Genomic DNA, 24,151 nt, shown 5'->3' on the forward strand with positions numbered 1-24,151 from the left:
TGACAGTTATCTAGTGGTGCTCATGACAGGACACACGAGTCTAGGGTCCTCCTACTCCACTGCCCTTGCTTCTACTATGAATCTTTTTTTTTTTTTAAAAGATTTTATTTATTTATTTGACAGAGAGAGATCACAAGTAGGCAGAGAGGCAGGCAGAGAGAGAGGAAGGGAAGCAGGCTTCCTGCTGAGCAGTGAGCCCTATGCGGGACTCGATCCCAGGACTCTGGGATCATGACCTGAGCCGAAGGCAGCGGCTTAACCCACTGAGCCACCCAGGCGCCCCTCTCCTGTGAATCTTTATTGTTTTAATCCTGTTAAAACTCATATGGATTTTATAAATCTGGTATGCAAACCAACACATAAAACTTAATTTGTTTTTATACACAACAAAGAACAACTCCCAAACAGAGACACCATACATTTAGAGCAAACCCCCTCCCCCCACAAAATGCTTCCAATTTAACATAATGGTAGAGGTCAAACCAGAAACAATGAAAAGTGTAATATACTGTGCTGGATTCAAAGAATGAATAACTAGGAAACGCATCCATGTTCTTTCACTGGAATAACTGAAACACAATAAATCTTGAAGTGACCTACAGAAAATGCAATCTCTACCGAAACTCCAATGTCATTTTTGCACAAAGATCAAAATCCATCCTAACATGTGATGTCATGGGATAACCCATACCCAAAATAATCTGGGGAGTAAAGAGCACATATCCTGATTTATGGCATACGAAGCACAGATATCAAACTAATGTCCTACAGACATGATGTCAGGAGTAGAATAATGGAAGAGTCTGGCTGAGCTAGACGTGTACTGCTCCAATGTTAATGTGTATGTCAATGAACTGAAGATCCTATTAAAATTCATATTCTGATTTGGATGTTTGGGTGAGGTCGGAGTTTCTACTTTTCACAAATGTGCCACTGATGTCTTACATCGACAATGCATGCTTCCCACAGGATTCCAGGACTGAATCACGATGAAGAGTTTCAAAGGTTCCTAAAAAGCGGGAAGAGCATAGAGGTGAGCATGGAGTCCTTTGCTTCCCTTCACTCTTCATTCAAGCCAATGCTACCCCTATAAAATTTTCTCTGGACCTCCTCTTATTTTCTTTCTTCAATTCACCACACCACTCTATTCATGGAAATAGCTCCCTCTTTCATGAGAAACGCAGGTGCAATCTGTTTCTGGCTGCAACCCTGGATTTTGTAGCTTGGACCCCACTGCATCTGTGGTCTTTATCAATTTCAGGTTTCCCCTGCATTTTTTCCTATTACTCATGGCTTCAGGCTACAGGATCACTTCTTTCCACCTAGGCTTCCTCCTGAAAACTGACTTTGGTGGGGGTCCTGAGTGGCTCAGTGGGTTAAGCCTCTCCCTTCAGCTCAGGTCATGATCTCAGGGTCCTGGGATCAAGTCCTGCATCTGGCTCTCTTGCCGGTGGGGGGCCTGCTTCTCCCTCTCTACTTGTGATCTCTCTGTGTGTCTAACAAATAAATATTTCTTAAAAAAAAGAAAGAAACAGACTTCGGTGAAAATGAGCACAGTTATAAAAGTTGGTTGCCCTTTCTGGTCTTCTCCAAAGAATACACTTACACAGAAAAGCCATCCTGAAACCTGTGGCCATTACTACACACTCTTAGATGGTGAGAGATGAGAGAGACCACACTCAAGGAAATGGATTTAAGAAGCTCTCACAGAAGTACTGTGAAGTATGTAAGCCTAATGATTCACAGACCTGTACCCCTGGGGCTAATAACACATTATATGTTAAATTTTTTTTTAAAAAGATGATATGGTCCATATATACAATGGAATATTATGCCTCCATCAGAAAGAATGAAAACCCAACTTTTATCAACATGGACAGGACTGGAGGAGATTATGCTGAGTGAAGTAAGTCAAGCAGAGAGAGTCAAGTATCATGTGGTTTCACTTCCTTGTGGGGCATAAGGAATAACACGGAGGACATTGGCAGATAGAGAGAAGTGAGTTGGGGGGAATCGGAGTGGGAGGTGAACCATGAGAGCTGGCAGACTCTGAGAAACAAGCTGAGGGTTTTGGAGGGGAGTGAGGTGGGGGTTTGGGGGAGCCTGGTGGTGGGTATTAAGGAGGACACATATTTCATGGAGCACTGGGTGTGGTGCATAAACAATGCATCTTGGAACACTGAAAAAAAACAAACCAAGTTTTAAAAAAAAAAAAAAGCTCTCACAGAAATGACTGTTTTTCCATGTACCCTCATGGCTGCTCAGCCTATGAGGACCACAGGCTCTTCTTGGTCTTCCAGTTCACTTCTTCACACTGCTGGGCACATGCTTCTCATTCCCTGTCCCCTCCCTTCTATATTAAGGAAACTTTATCTCTACTGTTGTACAGATCAATTTGCTTTCCTAGGACTTTATCCTTATATGAATACTTAGGAATAGCTTCCTTGAAAGAGTAGGGTTAGTTTTCTTTACCTGCAAATCTTTTTTTTTTTTTAAGATTTTTAAACTTATTTGACACACACGAAGAGAGAGAGAGATCACAAGTAGGCAGAGAGGCAGACAGAGGGGGAAGGGGAAGCAGGCTCCCCACTGAGCAAAGAGCCCAATGTGGGGCTCAATCCCAGGACCCTGAGATCATGACCTGAGCTGAAGGCAGAGGCTTAACCCAGTCAACCACCCAGGCACCCTACCTGCAACTTCTTAAGACACTAGTTTAATCTACATAGGTATATGCCTCTCAGTATCCATCGTGATTTCTTTTCTATTAATGTATAATGGACAATGTCCCATTAGTTCAGGTGTAGAACATGGGGATTCGACAACCCTGTAGGTTCTACTATGCTCACCACAAGTAACTACCATCTGGCCCCATAATATGCTATGAAAATACCATTGGAGGAATTCCCTGTATTCTTCCCACCCCATGGAAGCCTCTACTTCCCATTCCCACTTTCTCATGATGCCCATCATCCTTCTCCATTCCACACTGGTAACGATCAGGCTATTCCTTGTATTTGTGTGTCTCTTTATGCTTTTTTCATTGTGTCTTGCATTTGTGATAATGAGGTTTGACCCAGAAGTAATTATGCGATGTGAACTAAGTCACAGATTCAAAGATAAATACCATACATATTCACTTATGTGTATAATCAAAACAATGTAAATGAACAAACAAGAAATAGACCTACGAACATCTATTTTGTTTTGAATAAAGTCCATGGATAATCTCAATAAATATAAAACTTCCAAGATGACACACATTCTATATTGTAACCCGTTGGTCAGTAATAATCTTCCAATACTGGCAGAAGACAGGCGGTTCCCAGGTCAAAGTCCAAGTGTCTTATGGCTCATGACACAGCAAACATCATAAAGCATCTTCATCACAGTAATTCCACCGGCCAGCTGCCCACCCCCAACGGGTACTGGGAGATGCTGCATATGCAGAGGGTTTGTGTTGGAGGCTCCGAGCATAGGAAACCCCAGTATCTTCAAGGAACCCCTAGCGTATATGCCCGATCTTCAGCTATGAAAAGAAACATCTGTTTCCCAATACAATAAACTCATCTGTCCTCTACCCACGATCAAGATGCCATCACTATACTACCAAGTATGAGTGGAATGACAATTATAACTAAAACATCAATCAAGGAAACACCTGTACAGATCATGAGGTCACCACATGACTTCAAGGAATAGTGGTAATACTATATAAGGCACATCTGTGATTCGGTGCAGATATCCACAGGAGTAACCAATACATTTTCCTTCATGATCTTTTGCTGCTCATCTGGGAGTGATATACAGTTACATGCAGGGTAGGTCACAAAGTCAATGTACTGGAAGGTTTGACTTTAAGATTTTCCAACCATCGGCCATAGGGCCAATTGCAAAGCTCTGGAAGATACCTAAGATGCACATGGTACCACCAAAGACACATCCCTGGCCACTCTGTAAATCTAACAATGAAGCGTGCATCCAACATCATGGCAGAAATCTTTCATCCAAAAGCTGTCAGTGTGGCTGGGACTCCATTACAGACAATGGCCAATGAGTTGCCTATGCTCCCCTGTTTCACAATAAAAGCTGTAGAACTTATCCTACCTCCAGTGAAGTAAAGAGAGACAATGGTACATCTATCACATTGCCAGGATTGCAGGGACAGCCTGCAAGACAAAGATTATGGCATTTGCCCAGCTCCTGGAGGCATGTCTGCTGTGGGAATAGAGGAATAATCATTCGTCTGAGCACACAGGCCCATGGAAGATCGATGACACCACAACTGACATTGGGTGTGTGCACCTGGGAGACTGAAAAACACCACTAGAGGAGGAAGACAGAGAGATAAATCAACGGAGAAGTCAGCATCTAAGATCTTGGTCGTGTGGATCCATATCAAGACACGACTTGTGTAGGGAAGCCTGGGTGGCTCAGTCAGTTAAGCTTCTGCCTAAAAACTGGATCCTGATGCAAGGTCCTGGGATAGAGCCTGCCTGGGACTCCCTGCTCAGTGGGGAGTCTACTTGTCACTCTGCCTCTGGCCCTCCCCTGACCTTGTGTTCATTTTCTCTCTCACACAAATAAATAAAGTCTGTAGAAAAACTGATCTGTGTAAGGAAATGAAAAGAAAACATAGTTCAGGGGCGCCTGGGTGGCTCAGTGGGTTAAAGCCTCTGTCTTCAGCTCAGCTCATGATCTCAAGGTCCTGGGATAAAGCCCTGCATTGGGCACTCTGCTCACTGCGGAGCCTGCTTCCCCTTCTCTCTCTGTCTGCCTCTCTGCCTATATGTGATCTCTGTCAAATAAATAAATAAAATCTTTGAAAAAAAAGAAAACATGGTTCAACTTTTTCAGAGGACATTTCATTTTGTTAGCCATGTAGGGAGAAAAAAATTAGGAAACCCCAGACACTAAAGAAACCACAGAGCACATTAGTTTATACTACATTTCTGACTGATAAACATAAGGACTCAATCTCTGGGGTACGGTATAAGAAAAAATTGCTAACAGGAAGAAAACAACAACAATAACACACCAACCATGAATGGTGAAATGAAGAAAAAGATTACAAAAAGAATTAAAAACATCTCTGTATCACGAGCTCAAAAGATAGAAATAGAATTAGAAAGGATACAAAGGACTCATTCTCATGATATATGGAGAACTACAAAGACCGAAGAAAAAAAGCATAACAGAAAAAAATGAGGCCAAGAACTCACTAGACACTTTGAAAAAGAGATTGGCCAACAGTTAGTGCCCAACTCTGTAGTAATAGAGAGAAACCCCACCAGCAACAACGCAGATAAAAGTAGGACATGGTATGACCATGTAGGAACCAGGAGCCAAACATCAGAATCACATAAGCTGCAAATATGGGGACAACGCAGAAGCCGACATTTGTCCTTTACCTAGAAATAAAAAACTGGATGATCAAATTTAAAGAAACAGAAGAAGAAACAACCCATGTAGTGATAAGCAATCAAATAAGCAGCATGGCAACATAAACATCTCACAGAACAATCATTAACATGAAAGGCATTTGTCACTGTTAGGGTTATGTTTCAGTATCAAAAAAATCATGATTTAAACATACTACCTCTTGGATATCAAGCATGTATATGTGCAAATTCATACACACATATTAAAAAAAATACCCACAAATACATGTATATGGGGAAACAACTGTTTTTAGCCCAGGAGAGAGAAAACTGTTCCTCACAGAGGGAGGACCTCATGAAGATAGTGACAAAGTAGTTCCACCTTCGCTCAATGAGCAACTGTTCACGAGACACCAGTGCGTGATTCTCAATACAAAAGCATAGGCTAATGCACCCTGGGACCCCAGAGACCAAGAAGGATACCCCTAGAAGGGTAACAGGAGCAATTTCACGTGGATCCCAGTGCGCCTTCCCCGGGCCAGCACAGTGCACCACTAAGAGGGACCAGAAGGAACTACAATGGCCGCACAAAGAAAATGACAGCCCAGAGTGGACATCCAGCATTCCCCAAAGGGCAAACCACTCTCTCCACAGTGAGAGCTCACCTCATGGGGATCCCTGGGGGTGTCTGTGGTGCTGGACCACTGGGGATCCTATAGACACGGAGAAGGTGGGCAGCGCTTAGATCTTAGAGTTGCCGGACCAGACAGTGCTCCAACTTGCAGTGACAGCGAATCAGAGATCCACGGGAATCTGCCCACTTTCAGAGAGGAGATGAACTTACCTGGCTAAGGAGATTTGTCAGCAGCTGTGACTAACTTGGGTGTCCAGCCAACACTTTGAACTAGAACATTCTCTGTTCTCTGTCTGGGTAGCTATGCAAGTTCTAAGTCACTTCCCGTGGCTGATCCCGGCCTCCAATCCTGCCCCATTGGAAGCCTGAACAGAGACCCTAGACAACCTCAGAGCTCTCTAACAGGCCTCCGGGGAGAAAACCAAGCCAGGAGCACGGACCGAGCATTGAGCATAACCTCTTACTCTGCATGAGCAGGAAGCCTCTTCAGTGAACCTGGGCAGCCTCAGAGCCCAGCCTATGGTCCTGCCGAGCAACAGAGAATGGCCTTCGGTCCCGCCACATGTTCAGCATCACCTCTGGCCCCGGCTGATCACGGAGTTCCCAGAATAGATTTTGGAGACACTCAGGAGTCCACACGTTTCCATGGACAGATGTCTAGCCCTCTGTGCTCATAGAGAATAAGTTTAATACAAAATGATCGCACATGTTTTACAGTAGAAGCTGCTGAGGTCCATGGGATACCTCTAGAAGGAATGCCAAACAGTTGGCTACATTCAGATGGTGAATAAAACCACAATTTCAAAGGATTCCAGTGAAAATCGGCATCAGACAGATACTTCCAAGTTTCAAATGGACACAGCCTATTTCTTTTTACAAGGTTCAATATTCACATTCAGAGAAGATTCAGTATGAAACATGACTTGTGGGTTACTTTTTATCATCAGAAAGAAAATCCAAATATTCACTAGCGTCTGACACGATCCTCTGCACACTGCATACACTGTATGACCCACGGTTACTGAATCTGCTCTTAATGTATTCAATGCTCTGGATTCTATGGGTTACGGCTAATACCATTCTCCTTGTACTGAAAGAAATGATTTACTTTTTCATTTATTTATTTTGAAAGAAATGATGTAGATAAAGGAAGGTATAGTGAGCCCCTGCTGGTAGAGTCAGGGTTTGAATCTGGCTGCCCTACATAACATGAGGCAAATGGGACAAAGGAGAAAGAGACCCTTCTAGAAGGTGACCTCAGTTTGGATTCTCTTTCCTCCTTGACACTCCATGGTTCATGTAGCCGTCCTCACCCAGAACAGCTTTCATGAAAGGACACTTCAAAGTCAACATTCCAGCCCACACCACACATATATAGCCTGAGTGGTTTCCAGGTTGACTACTCAGAAGTAGACACAAAGGTCCGGCATCCAAGGAACAATACAGGAAAGGCCCAATACACAGGAGTCCACATTCACACCTGGAGACCCAAGACTACACACCTGAGTATCTCACTACATTACCCACACGCTACTACCTTCCCTCAAGAACCCAACTATGAATGTGTCCCCAGATACAGGTTCTCAATGTCTAGTCCCTAGACAGCCACCTGATACTAGGTAAGAAAGGAAAGGTGGGGGGCTGCACCCCAGAGCTACTGACATGGTAGTGTAAGGTTAGCCATAGGGATTCAAGACTTGTAAGCGCTCCTGGTGATTCTGACCCAGGCCAATCTGTACAACCTCTGCAGGAACTAAGTCACAGGTCAAGCTGAGTTATCCCCACAGAAGTCCCTCTCAGGGGCGCCTGGGTGGCTAGGTAGTTTAAGTCTCTTAAGTCTCTCCCTTTGGCACAAGTCATGATCTCAGGGTGCTGGGATCAGGCCCCACATCAGGCCCTCTGCTCAGCAGGGAACCTGCTTCCTCCTATCGCACGCTCTCTCTCTCCCTGCCTCTCTGCCTACTTGTGATGTCTGTCAAATAAATAAATAATAAATAAGTAAATAAGTAAATAAATAAATGTCCCTCTCAGAAACCCTCTGTGCTTGAGGTCACATTAGTGTTGGGACACACACACACAAAGACAGACAGACAGACACACACACACACACACACACACACACAAGATTCCTTTTCCTTCTGAAGATATAGGTACACACACATATGTATGTACACATGCTTCTTCCTAGTTAGGTCTCTGACTCCAAAATCTGTCTTTAGCTTAATATAACACATTGCAGGGCTGCCTGGGTGGCTCAGTGGGTTAAGCCTCTGCCTTTGGCTCAGGTCATGATCTCAGGGTCCTGGGATCAAGCCCCGCATCGGGCTCTCTGCTCAGCGGGGAGCCTGCTTCCCCCTTCTCTCTCTGCCTGCCTCTCTGCCTACTTGTGATCTCTGTCAAATAAATAAATAAAATCTTTAAAAATATATATATATAACACATTGCATTCTGTGCATATCAAAACCCTAAAACTCTGCTTGTGTTCTCTATGCTCACAGAACTGGAGAAACATACATGGTAAAATTTTATTGAGAGTCCCTGAGAATTCTCTGACTAGGCCATATCATTATATTTTTAGTGACTTTGTTCAATTAGCACTTGTTAGGTAGAAACCCTGGGCATTAGTTCAGTACAACAAAAAGAAACTAAGATTTATAAGAACCATTCATGACAATCCTTACCAAAATCTTAGCAATAAAAAAGAAATTTATATGTACTGAAATAGAGAAATATACTCAAAACCATTCTGTGAGGTCAGCACTACCCTGATACCAAAGCAGTATAAAGAAAAGATAAAAGGCTGCTTTATCTCATGAATCTTCTGCTACTCTGGCTTTCTTTGGACACCCATCTACATGTAGTAATAGAGTCAAAAGAAAAAACGAATCACACTGAAAATAAATATCCCTCTCTAGAGATCCATCTGCCCCTGAATCCTTTCAGGTCTACTAACAAATACAGTTAACCATTGAATAACATGCTTTTCATCAGTAACGGTCCACTTACAACAGACAAGTTTATCTTAATAAATCCAGTGCACCACAGTAAATGTCTTTGCACTATGACTGCCTTAATATTTTATTTCCTCAAATTACTTCCTTTTTTAAAAAATTTTTTTAAAAGATTTTATTTATTTATTCGACAGAGAGAGCTCACAAGTAGACAGAGAGGCAGGCAGAGAGAGAGAGAGAGGAGGGAGGCAGAATCCCTGCTGAGCAGAGAGCAGGGTGGGACTTGATCCCAGGACCCTGGGATCATGACCTGAAATGAAAGCAGAGGCTTTACCTACTGAGCCACCCAAGCGCTCCTCAAATTACTTCCTTATAAAACTATGGTATATACAGCAGACCACATACAAAGAATGGGAAGACTGATGACATGTTGTAATTAACCCATCAAACACCACAGATGAAAAGAGACTTTTGAAACAGCATGGCAAATGCACTTCACCTTGTGCAAGAGCTCTTAGAAGAGCAGCAGTGGGATCCCAGCAGTCCCAACAAGAATGGGGCTGGCATAATGCACTCAGGTACCAAAAGATCACCACCAAGAATACTTTACCGGGCAAAACTCTTTTCCGCAGACGTAGAAATGAAGACATTCCCAGGTAAAGACTCCTCTATGTTTACCAGTAGACCTGTCCTACAAGAACCATTAAAGGAACACTCTCTAGATGAAATAAAAGGATTCTACCCAGTAACTGCAACCACACAAGAACACAAAGCTCTCCACTGAGCATAAATATGTAGACAATTACACAAACCTGTAGTGTTGTAATGAGATACCAGTCAAGTTTATTTCTGCTACAGAGTTTTTTTTTTTTAAGTATTAAAATCACAAATGTAGGTCATAAAGTACACAATATAAAAGAATTTGTAGTATCAAAGTCGGGGGGGTGCAGGGGTAGAGACAGGAAGAAGAATTCCTTATGGAATTGACACTGAGTTTTAAACTGTTTTACAACAGTGTTGTTTTAAGGAATCTCTAAGGTAACCACAAGGAAAATACTCATAGAAGACACAAAAGGCAATGAGAAAGGTACCAAGGCATATCATGGGTATTCATCTTACAATTACAGATAAAATATATCTTTCATATTTCATACCAAAACATGATACAATAGTATAGTTTGAAAATTACTTTGAATTCGAAACAGTCTTTCTCTCATGCAGAGAGAATAAAAATTCACCCACAAAAACACGGTGAAATGAATTCTATGTGGATGACAACTCACCTAGACATGGTACAACATTCACTGACCACTCACCAAGGAGATAAAAAGTAGGGGTCACACAGTATGTATATGTGACATACAAACACAAGACAAAGACACAAAATTTACCGGCAAAAAACATAAAGATCATTTTTTTTGAGTTATGCTCACAAGGTCTTGAAATACACTGAGCTGAAAATTCCCTTCCTGTAACAACACACACAGGTAAGACCGAATCCACACCTAACGAATATGGTGGAATGAGCCAGACACAAGAAACACATTATTAGGAAATTACCAAATTAGAGTAAGACGAAACTCAACCCAAGAAATTCTAAATAAAACATTGATGTATGACAGAAAAGGAAAACTTCCATAAAACCACAATTTAAAACTGTGTCCACGTACCCATGAAAAACAAGCTTTTGATTGGCATGTCTTCCTGAACTATAACATCATAAAGAATTCTCATTAAAATCAATTATAAAAAGCTGTAAATGAAAATTTTATGAACACTTAAAAAGCTTGAAAGAAATGTACTACGTTATTAATATATTTCCCCTCCTGCACAGAATGTAACCCTATAATCCATTCTGTAAGACAGAGGAAACAAACAACCTCTTCATTTCTCAGTATATAAACACCATGGAAGTTGAAAAATATGCTGAGAGACACCTATATGAAATTAGTATTTGGGCTTAAATTCTGATACATTCTGAGGAAAGTAGAAGAAAAAGCTCATGGTTAATTTCCCAGAAATAACATCGCATTATTGAAAAAAAGGATTTTCCAAACATGGGGATTCAGGGTACCTGTGGGGCTCAATTATTTAAGCAGCTTCCTTCAGTTCAGGTCATGAGCTTAGGGTCCTGGATCCAGGGCTCCCTGCTCAGCAGGGACATTGCTTCTCCCTCTCCTTTTGCACTTTCCCTACTCATTTTTTCTCTCTCTCTGTCTCTCAAACAAATAAAATTTTTATTGTCTAACTCACTACTTAAAAAGCACATGTGCATGTTGTATCAGGACATTTGATGTACAAAATACACAGCTAAATCACATATAGAACTAATCAGAAAGTGAAAATACACATGACAAAGTCACGAGAAGTTCACAGAAGACAGAATCATGATGCAATTATTAACAAATGAGATAATAAATTAAACTTTATTAAAGGCTACAAGTCCAAGTACTAAATGTGCTAGTCCCCCAATAGCATTTGTTACGTAGGAATTCTAGGAAACAGAGAGACATTGCACTATTTGACCACTGAGGAACAGAACTCAAAGAGTGGAAATTTCTATAGGTTTAAAAAAAAAAAAAAGAAGAAGAAGAAAAGAAATAAGAAAAAAGTACACTTGAAGGGAAATAAAGCAGTATATTTTCTCATTTTAGAGAGGTGCTATGTTATCTGATGAAGTTACTAAATCTCTGCTTTGTTTAAGACTAATATTAAAGCCTCCAACATTAGAAAGCCAAGGCAGAGAACATTAGAAATCTGTCTCCAGTGTTCTGGAAATTTCTGCACCAAACCCCACTGTGCATACATTGACTCTGACCTACTTATCTCATGATGAACCAGAATTTACAAAGACTTTAGCCTAGTTGAAGAGCAGATGTCCCTCTGAGACAGACAGAGACATAAAACTGGGCATGTCTCCAACGGACATTCCTTCAAGGAGAGCTACTCGAACCACAGCTTAAGTTCTACCTTCCTCCTTAAGACTTGGACGTCCCCTCTGTCACCTGCCTCACCCATTCCCACCCACCTGGTTGGAAGCCTCCGGTCTCCTTTCTCTTCACATCCCAGAGCTGCTTCTCTTGCTCCAAAAACATGATCAGGTCTGGCTCTGACAGAAGGAGACCTGTTTATGAGGAAAAAGGAAAATGACCATTGCTGCCGATTCTAACTTCCCATGAGTCTTGTGTTCAGGAGAGTAGAGACGATATTAGACAATTTTAGAAAATGGATTCCCAAAGCTGTTGCCCAACATGTTCCCAAATGTTGCCCATTTAGAACACACTGGAGGCGTTTCCAATGTTCACATCCTGACCTCCACTTCCAAGTAGTAGACATGATAACAAGAAGGGGAAATTTCAGTCTCAGATGTAAGCAGCACCATTCTATGTCACTCAATGTTGAGAACTGCCACTCATCTTCACAAGCCATGATGTTACCTTGAGGAAGGAGAAGCTGAGGCTGAAAAGGAAACATCATGAAGATTTGTCTCTCCATCCACAAACCCCTACTTTTTTCCCTTTCTGCCTGGATCTGGAATCCAGTCATTCCAAGAGAAATCTCCCAAGAGGCAGTCTTCACAGGAAGGAACAAAACCCTGTGTGGGGCTTTGGAAACCTGGAAGGAGTCTTCCTCACCCAAGAAATGGAGATGTCCATAGTTCTCTAACATCACGTCCCTGTACAGTTGCCGCTGAGTGTGGGTCAGGCGTCCCCACTCCTCCTCGGAGAATTCTATGGCCACATCCCTGAAGGTCAGCAGTCCCTGTAACAAATACCACAGTCACCAAGTGACCATTGACAAACTGTGCCCCTAAGATGGTCCCTAAGATGAAGAGGAAGTTAGTGTCACCAGCTAGAACCAGACCTGACCTTTTCATCTCCATGATACGAGTGTGAAAGAAAACCTATGGGGCAGGAGGCGGCCTGGTTGAGAACTCTCACTCCTTTCACTCCCAGAAGTCAACTCTATCAACTACACAGAGGTGACAGCCCTCCTTGTCCAGTGCAAAGTGTTGGGATGTGGGAGAGGAGCCAATGGTCAAGAAATTCTAGACATGTTTCTGATGTGAAATACTGGGGATCTGGAGTGAATGATGGAGAAAGGATTGTTGAGATACCCGTGGTACAAACACTGTGGTCCTAACGCAAGGGGAGAGGAACGTGAGCAGTGACTGGTTCTATGCTTTCAGGTGGGGAGGGGGTGAGGGTTAGCAGGAGGCTCGAAGGAATTTGGAAGCAAGTTTCCAGGACCCTCAGGGACCCCCAGCTGGTGTTTTGATGAGGCCACTCACTGTTTAGTAACACTTTAGTCAGGAGACCCTCCAGATATCTATCAGTGGGCCACAAGCTTGAAGGATGATGGCCAAGCTACATTTAGGGAATAGAATTCAAGGAAGTTTCCAAAGCAATTTTCATCTGTTAAAGAGGAATTACAAGGTCCTGGAAGTCTACTGTCAAGCTAAGGCTGTTTTTTGCATCCAACAAAACATTAACCTTGAGGCAGTTGTGAGTTCCCTGAGGAATGTCCTACTCTGCCTTTCTCAGGTATTTATCAAGAGACTGGGAGCTGAAGGAAATTTAATTTTATCCACACCTCTTTTGACTTTGTTCTCCTCCTCAGAAACTATAAGCAAGGGGGGAACCAGATAGTTCAATTGGTTAAGGGTCTGCCTTCAGCTCAGGTCATGATCCCAGACTCCTGGGATGGAACCCTCAGTTGGGCTCCCCACTCAGTGGGGAATCTGCTTCTCCTTCTTTCCCTGTCCTCACTCATGTGCTCTCTGTGTCTCACAACTGAGAAAATGTGTAAAAGAAAGAAAGAAAGAACGAACCTACAAGCAAGCAAAACACAGAAGGAAGAAGTTTACACCTGAAATGAGATAGTTCCTGCATATTCTTCAGGATCCTATGTTCCTTACAAATGACAGGAGGGAAAATAGAAACATGACAGGGGAGGATCTGGCAGACAGCACAAGCCAATAAAAGAAGTTTACATCAGCTGAATAGAAGCAAATGTTATCAGCGCCTAATGCACATCAAAGGACACATCATCACTGGAATTTCCATTGGACTGAAAACAGGATTTCAGAATATCAATCTGATTTTGGAAATACAGTAGATATACCTAAACAATTGAATCACTGTAAGATTTGCAGAGGCTGCTTTTAGGCAAGGAGGCTTGAGCAAAGGAGTGGAGGAAGGGCCCCAGTGTCCCCTTGGCTGAGTCCAGACAGGCACAGCAGGGGACCCACCTCAAAATTCCCAAGCGCCTAAGGAACCAATGGGCTTCTGACAACCAGGTACAGTGAGCAGAAAGGAGCAAGTTCCTGGTTCCCCAGAACTCCTCACCTTCCTTCCCCCATAAGCAACCCCCACACACTGCCCCTTGCGGACAAGCTCTCCTGTGCCCCCCTGCCTGCTGATCTCTTAGGTCTTTCAGGAAACTTCCACCGCCTTTGTCCTGCCTCAGGGGAATTCTGGCAGCGCTAAGGGACGGGCTTCCAGTCGATCAAGGACCGATGTCTGGGGACCCAAACGACTGACAGAGACACTACACTGAGATGGCACAGCATCCCTGTGCTAGTAATTCCTAGCTTACTCCTTTCTTTTCTTTTAATTTTTAAGATTTATTTTTATTTTCATCTTCTTTAAAGATTCTATTTATAGGGGCATCTGGGTGGCTCAGTCAGTGGGCATCAGCCTTCTGCTCAGGCCAAGACATAAGGTCCTGGGATCGACTCCTACATTGAGGCAGTGGGGGAGTGTCTTTACTCACCGGGGAGCCTTCTACCTCTGCCCATAACACACCCTATTGGTGCTCTCACTCTTTTTCTTACAAATAAATAAAATTTTTTACAAAAATTGTATTTATTTCAATGAGAGCAAGTGAGAGAGCAGAAGCAGGCAGAACAGGAGAAGGAGAGGGAGAAGCAGGATCCCTGCCCACCTGGGAGCCTAATGTGGGGCTGGACCCCAGGACCCTGAGATCATGACCTGAGCTGGAGGCAGAGGCTTAACCCACTGAGCCACCCAGGTGCCACAATAAATAAAATTTTGAAAAAAATTATTGTATTTATTTCAAAAGGAGCAAGAGAGAGACCACAAACAGGCAGTAAAGCAGAGGGAGAGGAAGAAGCAGGATCCCTGCCCACCTGGGAACCTGATGTGGGCCTGGATCTCAGGTCCCCGGGATCACAACCTGAGCTGGAGGCAGAAAGCAGACTCTTAACCAAGTGAACCACCCTCGGTCCCCAAGATTGACTTATATTTTAGAGGAGATGGGGAAGGGCAGGAGAGGAGTAAAAAGAAGGTCAAGGGGACTCCCCTCTGCCCCTCTGGGCACGGAGCTAGAAGCGGGGATACAAGACAAGGGTCCTGAGATCCCCACCTGAGCGGCAATCGACAGTCCAACCTTCATTGACTGAGCCCCCAGGCACCCTCCTCTAGTGGATTTTAAGTAGAATATCTCTTTCACATGCTAAAGATGTAGACACAAAAACACCCGTTTTTAGAATAAGAGCGTTCCAAGTTTTTCTGGACTCATATTCATCGAGTTTATGTCTGCATTTCCTTCCTCCCTGGCTGCACACAGCTGATCCAGAATCCAGATGAGCCCGAATGAGAAATGATTTCCCTCCCTGATATCCCAGGACCAGACCTCATCAGCCACAGGAATCTCGGACTCGACCCCTTCCCCTCCGGATCTGCCACCAACGGAATATTGTCACTCCTCGCAGGACTTTAATTCAAAGTGACAACACCTGATGCCCTATCGAAGCCAGGTTGGGGACAGGACAGAAGGCTCTGGGACATAGAGAAGCATTCTAAAGAGCTAACCCTGAGTATCACTTCTGACCAGATCTTAAAAACAGGTGAACGTGGAAGCGAGAAGCACCGGCACTGGAGGCATCCGCATCGCGAGGGTCTGTGGAGAAACAGAGGACACGGATCCACGGGGACACCAGGCTCACCTGAGAACCGGCCATTTCTGCCTTCGCCTCCACCTCTAGATTTCATCCTCACGAGGAATCTGGGGGGAAATCACAGCTGCATCAGGAGAAAACTCCCTGAAATCCAGCCACCGAGCTCCTTCTCCTCACACCGCTCGCCCGCAGGCAGGACTCGGAGAAGCAGAAAAGGCCCAACTCCCCAGTCCTTTGTGTCAGGAGCAGCTCAGAAACTGTGAACTCCCATGAGGACACCCATCCCTGCATTTTCCTCACCTGCTTTGTGGGGAGGAAGGGGTCCCCTGCCACCGCCACCCACAAGTTCAGCGTCGACATCGGAACCCGCGGGATGCAGGAACCCGACCATCCCAGACTCGTGGAGCAGAGACCCTGTCACCTCTCCAGAACCAAAGCCAAAATCCACTCTCAGAAAACCACCGAAAGCCCTTGGGCTCCCCCGCGCCTCGCTGAGAATCACCTGAGCTCTTAATTAACGCAACAGTGTTGTTTTCGGCCAAACCAACTGACAGAATCTGAGGGGGAGGCCCACAGATCCTTTCTGAAACTCCACAGGTGACCCTGCTGGGATGGAACTGGGGAGGTGACCAGGCCAAGCAGGGGAACCAAGGCTGGGGCTGTGAGCAGAGTTTGAGCCTGCCTTCTCCACCATCAGAGTTTCTGGAGACTGGTTCCTTCTCTCCCTTTCTGCTACACAGAGGGAGACAGCTTACACACGTATAAATGCAAATGTCTCTTTCTAAGTAAACAGAGGATTTCAGAGTTTTTCCTTTATCTTCCTTTGATTCAAAATAACCGATCGAAAATAATGTTCAGGCCAAGGAGACATATTTTCGGGTGACTAAATATTCCCCTTCAGTAGGTGTTTCTGTTCATAAGGACCTGCCACAGTCTTCCACACTGCATGTTCTTTTTACTTTCCCATCAGCGATATGAGAATTCTAACTCTCAGCATTCTCAGGAAAATTGGGTGTTTTGGCCCTTTTTCATCATTTTAGCCATTCCAGAAAACACTGTTTTTTCACTGTAAAATATGCAGTCTTCTTACAACAGCTGTCTTGGTGACTGAAATGAAAACCACTTGGAAGGCATCAGGTTGAACAAGATAAAAGCAATTAATGCTTCAGTGAGACTCCTTTTCCAAATAAGTAACCTTTCTCTTCTCCTCACTTCTCAGCCCTTTCTTTCAGCAACCTGGTTCTTAGAATATAAGTGAGGTTTGGTGTGTGAGGTGCAGAGCTGATGACCAAGAAAGGATTCTTCAGATATTTTTGGTGCCAAATGGTGGTTTATTGAAGCACAGGGACAGGACCTCAGGCAGAAAGCGCTGCTGCCCCAGGGCTGTGAGGAGTGGTTCATTATATACTTGCCAGTCGGGAGGGAGTCAGGGAGGGGGTCAGGGATGGTGTAATTCTCTAAGGAGTTTTGGAACTGAGGTTTCCAGGACCTTGAGGAATTAGGTATTATTGGGGAAAAGGTTATTCATTATTGGTAATGAAACCTTTGTTGTGAGACCCTTTAGATGTCTGTCAGTGGGCCGTATGCTTGGGAATGATTGTCAACACGTATCTTGGAGCGTTTAGAGATAAAGTTTACAAGGAATAGTTACAGTAGACTTCCAGGATCCTGGTTGGGGGTAGGAGTCTGTCAGGCTAGGATTGCCCTTTGCCCTTAGCAAAGCCTGAAGGTGGAGTTTGTCGAGTCCCTAGAGGAGAGTCACTCTGCCTGTATCAAGGGCTTGTCAGTGGGTAAGGAAATTGAGTAATTTTTCTTCTGCCTCTGCTTCCCACCTCAGTGAGACTCCATTTCCAAATAAGTAACCTTTCTCTTCCCCACAAACCTCTTCTCCTCGCTTCTCAGCCCTTTGATTCAGGAACCTGGTTTCACCCCGATGACATGATGAACATGGCTGGCAGCAGAGACACAATTCCTCTGAAAATGGGACATAATCCCATATTTTCCTACAACCCCCAGCCCTTTCCCCAGGTGGGCTGTAGGTTTGAAGGCCCGACCTGCTGAGGCCTCCTTGGCTGGCAAAGCAATGAAGCTCTGGCTGCCCTTGATCCCCAGCGCTGTCTGCACGTTCTGTTCTGGGTGTGAAGCCTGGAGGTCAGTTCACACAACAGAATGAATGTGAGGAGGGGAAAATTTGTTTTTCCTGCGCTGTTCTCAATTCTTTGGTTGGTCTAAGACTTAAAATGATGTAAGACATTTTCAGTAGAGAAAACAATGAAGTTCTTAATTATGGGAACGAGAAAGACATGAGACTCAAAGACAGGTGTTTGAAGCTTCTGTGTCACAGTGACTTAAGAAGGAGGAGGTAGGATTTCGAATTTCCAAAGAGGGGATTATATTCAGAGAAAGGAAAGATGAAATATTTATCAAACAATGGTTTGTCCTCCAGGTAGGCAACTCTTCTTATTTTTCATTTCTTTCTTTCTTTTTTTTTTTTTTTGCAATTTTATTTTTTTCCCCAATGTTCCAACATTGTTAATGCACCACACCCAGTGCTCCATGCAATACGTGCCCTCCTTAATACCCACCACCAGGCTCACCCAACCCCCCACCTCCATTCCCTCTATAACCCTCAGTTTCTTTCTCAAAGTCAATAGTCTCTCATGCTTCATCTCCCCCTCTGAGTTCCCCCAATTCACTTCTTCTCTCCTTCTCCAAATGTCCTCCGTGTTATTCCTTATGCTCCACAAATAAATGAAACCGTATGATAATTGATTCTCTCTGCTTGACTTATTTCACTCAGCATAATCTCTTCCAGTCCTGTCCATGTTGCTACAAAAGTTGGGTATTCATCCTTTCTGATGGAGGCATAATACTCCATTGTATATATGGACCATATCTTCCTTATCCATTCATCTGTTGAAGGGCATCTTGGCGCTTGGCACTTTGGTGACTGTGGCCATTACTGCTATGGACATTGGGGTACAGATGGCCTTTCTTTTTACTACATCTGTATCTTTGGGGTAAATACCCAGGAGTGCAATTGCAGAGTTTTAGGGTAGCTCTATTTTTAATTTCTCAAGGAATCTCCACACTGTTTTTCAATGTGGCTGCACCAACTTACATTCCACCAACAGTGTAAGAGGGTCCCCCTTTCTCCACATCGTCTCCAACACTTGGTGTTTCCTGTCTTGTTAATTTTGGCCATTCTAACTGGGGTAAGGTGGTATCTCGATGTGGTTTTGATTTGAATCTCCCTGTTAGCTAATGATGTTGAACATTTTTTCATGTGTTTGTTATAGGTAGGCAACTGCTTGTGATATAAACTGTTAATCTCTGGTATCCATGTAGGAAAGAACGTTAGGGTTTGATACCCATGGCAAGGAAAGAATTCTCGAGATGTCTATGGTGCAAAAGGTGATTTTATGAAAGCATGGGGACAGGACCCAGGGGAAGAAAGACCGCACTCTGTCATGATGCGTGGCCCACTATATACTTTCAAGTTGGAGGGGGTTGGGGATAGCACAAGTATCTAAGGAATTTTAGAAGAAAGGTATCCAGGACCTTGCGGGGGCTATCCGTTCTTGGGAAAAGGTCATTTATTGCCAACCAAAAATCCTTAGTCAGGGAACCCTTCTGATGTCTATCAGTGGGCCATCTGCTTGGAGGATGATTACCACTAGGCAGCTAGGGGGTTTGAGAGAAAAGGGAAGTTTCTGAAGGACATGTTTTATGTTACAGTAGACTTATAGGATCCTGGTGGGGGTTGGGGAGTTCAGGTCAGGATTGTCTTTTCCCATTAGCAACCTATTAACATCATGGCAGTTGAGTCCCTGGAGGAATGTCACTCTACCTGTTTCAAGGATATGTCAATGACTGTAGGTATAAGGATATTAGTATTTTTTCTTCTGCCTTTGTTTCCCACATCATGACCAGTTCTCTTCCTAATAAAGGTCCTCCATCTAATTGATTCTTGAACACACACACACACACACACACACACAAACACATACACACACATATAACTCGGCATCATAGCAGAAGGCAATAATGCCATTTGTATCCCTGGACAAACCTTGAAGACAGATTTCTAACTTTTTTTTTCTTTTTTTAAAGATTTTATTTATCTATTTGACACACAGAGTTCACAAGTAGGCCGAGAGGCAGGCAGGGAGAGGAAGGGAAGCAGTTTCCCTGCTGGGCAGAGAGCCCAATGCAGAGCTGGATCCCAGATCCCTGGGGTCATGACCTGAGTCAAAGGCAGAGGCTTAACCCACTGAGCCACCCAGGCGCCCTCAAAATAACAGATTTAAGCAAAACATATTTGAGTATGGTTAACCCATCACTAAAATATTTGGTAGTAAAATCATGCCAAATACAACATTTGAAATTATATCTCAGCAAGAACGTTTCAGCAAACACTATGATCAGCAGTCAACACTGAGAGCTTTTTCATGAAAGTGAGTTTGGGACTAGGGGCCCAGTCCGGGCTCTCCCCGTTCACCACACATAGGATGCCTGAGCGGGGACCCAGAGAAACAGGTAAACGCAGAAACAAGACAAGGGAAGTAGGACGCTAGAACTGTTATTATTCATGGATGACGTGATTACATACCCGAAACAGCAGAGATTGTATTTCAAGTGTTAGACTAACAAGAGAATTGAGAATGTCAGGGAGGGAGAACTTCCCCTGCCCTGTGGTCCATCTCACTGGCCTTAGAATCAAATAGACATGAGACAGGCGTATGTCCGTGGAACCCAGACAGATATGCAAGTCCAAAGACAACAAGGCACCACGAAGCTTACCTGAGCTAAGGACAGGGGCAGGGAAGAAGACTCCTTGGCAAGGTGAAAAGAGAAGCTTGGAAAACAAGATTGTTCCATCAGGCAGACGAGGGGCCTTAGTTAACACTTGTCTTCCTGCTGCAGGCTCACCTTTCCGATGTGCATTAGGCAGTTACGTGGGAAGCAGAGGGCCTTTCCTGCATCTGCTGGGTTTTTATTTTTTTTTATTTTTTAATTGTTTTCTAGGGATTCCATTTATCCACTTGACAGAGAGAGAGACAGATCATAAGTAGGCAGAGAGACAGGCAGAGAGAGGGGGAAGCAGGCTCCCTGCTGAGCAGAGAGCCTGATGCGGGGCTTGATCCCAGGACCCTGAGATCATGACCTGAGCCGAAGGCAGAGGCTCAACCCACTGAGCCACCCAGGCGCCCCATGCTGGGTTTTTATTACTTTTAGCTCAAAATAACCTTTATGTGCCACTTTTTGGAGCAGCATGCCTTGGGTCCCTACAAGAACGCAAAGCAAACCCTTAACACAGTGACATCAGCTTTCTTCTTTACTAGCAGTAATTAAAAAATAATGCAAACAAAAATCGAACGGGTTGCATTTCCTATCAGCAAATACACTGTGATCTTTCTTATGAGGCATTTCTAGATTTGCGCAAAGGAGAACATAACATTAAACATATCAGGTGGTCTGGTTAAATTAGTTTTTGACTTAATAGAGGAGATCATCAATATCCTTCTATTATGAGTTGAACTGTGCTTTTTCTCAGAGAAGATATTGTGAAGTCCTAACCCACCCCTCCTTGTCCCCCAACTTCCTCAGTGTGATCTTACTGGAAGTGGGGTCATCGCTGATAATGAGTTAAGATGAGGTTATCCTGGGGTACAACAGGCCTCTAATTCAATATGACAGGTGTCCCTATACAAAGAGATGCATCTTGTGAAGATGAAGGGTTGGAGTGATGCACCACAAGCCAGGGAAAGTCAAACACTGCTCACCAAGACCAGAAGCTAGAAGAGCCAAGGAAAGATTTTTTCCCCGACAGGCTTCAGAGGGAACAGGGTTTTACAGAGACCTTCCACTCTCAGGACTAGGAATCAATATATTCGTTTTTGTTTTATTTTGGCTTCTTTTTCTTTCTTTCTTTCTTTTTTTTTTAACATTTCTGTTTTAGACCACCCTATTTGTGGTACTTTTTTTTTTTTTAAAGATTTTATTTATTTGCAAGAGAGAGAGAGAAAGCACACAGGCAGGCTCCCTACTGAGCACGAGCCTCTTGCGGGACTCGATCCCAGGACCATGAGATCATGACCTGAGTTGAAGGCAGACACTTAACAACTGAGGCACCCAGGCATCCTTATTTGTGGTACTTTCTTAAAGGAGCCCTAGGACTCCCATATGTTTAGCAAATACACAATGAAATAGTGTAAAATTATGTACGAGATACTAAGAGTCATTTCAATATATAATTATTATAAAACCCTTGAGACCTCATCTGTAATACAATTTAAAGGAAAAACGCTGGAAATTTTTTAAAAATAATAAATTTGGAATCGAATTTAAATGCAACTTGAGGATACAAAGATAGGAGAAACAAAACAAAACAAAATAAAGCAAATCCCAAAACAAACAAACAAACAACAAAATAAAAACAAAATAAAACAAAAACAAAAAACAAAAAAAAACCCAAAACCCTTGTATGGGGAATACTCTTTCCAGTGGGGCACTGGGGCTGTACACATGCCACTAAAAGAGGCCTTCGAGTGCCTCCATTTTGACCTCAAACTTTCTGGGTTCTTCTTCCCAGCTCGAGTCTCAGCTCACATGGAAGATCCTGAGAGCAAATCATCCTGAGGGAAACTGAAACCATGCCCTCAAGCAGTTAAGAATGGCCCGGAGCCAGCCAGTCCCCACCAATGATTGATTCACAGATGCCATCGCTTTGACTTCCACTGCCTACCTGCACTACTACTCATCCACCCACCTTTGCCTTACATTTTCCTTAGAAACCTGGGAGTATTTTCAATACTTTGGAGAACAGTCTTTGAGAGGCTACTCTGCTGTCTTCCCACTGTCCGCCTCCCCAAAGCAAATCCCTTTTTCCTTTCACCACCACTGGTTTCTCTGCCTTTGAGTTTTGTCAGCGGGAATGGCAGAACCTGGTCTGTTTGGGACTCCAAAAGATGCAGATCCCAGCCCTCCACTGTGATGTGGGAAACAGAGGCAGAAGAGAAATTATTAAATGCCCTTACTGTCTACAGCCCAATGACAAGTCCTTCAAACAGGCAGAGTGACCTTCCTCTAGGAACTCAGCTGCTTTGATGCTAATTCTTTGCTAAGGGCAAAAGGCAATCCTAGCCCAACCCCCTGGATCCTGCACATCTCCATTAACATGTAAAAACTCCTTTAGAATTTTCCTGTAGTTCTAATGTACCCCCCCACCGTCCCCCACCAAGATATGTGTTGGCAATCATCCTCCAAGCATATGACCCACTAATATACACCGGAAGGGTCTCACGACCAAGGTTTTATTAGAGGTAATAAATGACCTTCCCTTAACAGCTAGCCCCCTCAAGATCCCGGAAACCTTGTTTCCGAAATTCCTTAGAGACTTACGCTGTCCCTAACCCCCTCCCAACTTGAAAGTATATAATGGGCCACCGCTCATGACCCCAGTGCAGCTCTTTCTGCCCAAGGGTCCTGTCCTGGTGCTGTAATAAAACCACCTTTTCGCACTAAGACGTCTCAAGAATTCTTTCGTGGCCGTCACTTCAGGCCCTAACATCTTTCTTACATCAAGCGGCTGTTGCACAGCTGCCCCCGAACCACAGCACGACTAGCACATCCCCCGCATGGGATGAGCCTGGGGACGGAACAAACACGACTTGTCACGGGACACGAGCTTGTCACCTTCTGCAGGGGTAGCAACAGTGAGCAGAAGCCCAGGCGAAAGGGGCCCTTCACGATGCTGTGGGGGTGGGGCCTCAAGACAGGGTGAGGTGCGCAGAAGCCCAGCATCAGGGAGGACACCGGGCAGGGGGCGCCCCCGCGAGGGGCATCGGGCCACTAGTGGGGACTTGCACACGGCACCGGGTGCGTGAGGAAGGTGAGCCAAGGGTACCAAGCAGAGAAACGAAGAGGCAGGTGGTGTCCCCACGCCAGAGCTGGAGAGGGAGCCGGGATGGCCTCCCAGGGATTTTACCGGCAACCGATGCGAAACCCAGCCCTGGGATCGGGTCGCAGCGACGTCCGGGCTCATCACCGGAGTACACAGGGGCCTTTAGCATCCCACCACCCCCGCACCCACGTATGGACCTTGGCCGACTGAGGGCCGCCGCGCTACAGCCTGAAGCGGAAGCAAAGGGACAGTCTACAGGGAGACCGACACTCCTCCGGTTCCGCTTCCGGGTCTGCCGGAAATACGCCACGGCAGTGCTGGGAGGGGCACGGGGCGGGTCCGCAGCGGGGGCGGGGGCGG

At 44.4% G+C, this 24,151-nt stretch overlaps 3 protein-coding genes across 7 annotated transcripts in view; 1 reads left to right on the forward strand and 2 right to left on the reverse strand.

Annotated features, from left to right (window-relative positions):
• LOC125088865 (zinc finger protein 345-like) overlaps positions 1-24,151 on the forward strand; it is a 256,962-nt gene that overhangs the window by 187,182 nt on the left and 45,629 nt on the right. The gene's annotated exons all lie outside the window — the stretch shown is intronic.
• Positions 1-24,151, reverse strand: part of LOC125088868 (zinc finger protein 665-like) — a 577,134-nt gene that overhangs the window by 7,267 nt on the left and 545,716 nt on the right.
• LOC125088910 (KRAB domain-containing protein 5-like) lies at positions 283-24,101 on the reverse strand. 5 transcript variants are annotated; one of them, XM_047710534.1, is made up of 4 exons: positions 23,876-24,054; positions 12,599-12,725; positions 11,992-12,087; positions 283-1,009 (listed from the first exon to the last, which is right to left on the reverse strand). In XM_047710534.1, exons 1-4 carry the CDS (start codon positions 23,930-23,932, stop codon positions 942-944), a joined length of 348 nt encoding a protein of 115 aa, XP_047566490.1. In that variant the 5' UTR covers positions 23,933-24,054; the 3' UTR covers positions 283-941. The 5 variants fall into 5 exon arrangements, with proteins under 5 accessions (XP_047566490.1, XP_047566491.1, XP_047566492.1 ...); XM_047710535.1 differs by lacking the exon at positions 283-1,009 and adding an exon at positions 9,782-10,559; XM_047710536.1 differs by lacking the exon at positions 283-1,009 and adding an exon at positions 11,363-11,522.

Source organism: Lutra lutra, chromosome 17 (assembly GCF_902655055.1).
Source record: "Lutra lutra chromosome 17, mLutLut1.2, whole genome shotgun sequence".
NCBI lineage: Eukaryota > Metazoa > Chordata > Mammalia > Carnivora > Mustelidae > Lutra > Lutra lutra.

Coding starts and splice junctions, on each gene's coding strand:
- LOC125088910 (XM_047710532.1), bottom strand. CDS start 23,932: ATGAGCCCGGACGTCGCTGCGACCCGATCCCAGGGCTGGGTTTCGCAT. Junction 12,726..23,875: donor GGGTTTCGCATCGGTTGCCG/GTAAAATCCCTG, acceptor TATTTGTTACAG/GGACTGCTGACCTTCAGGGA.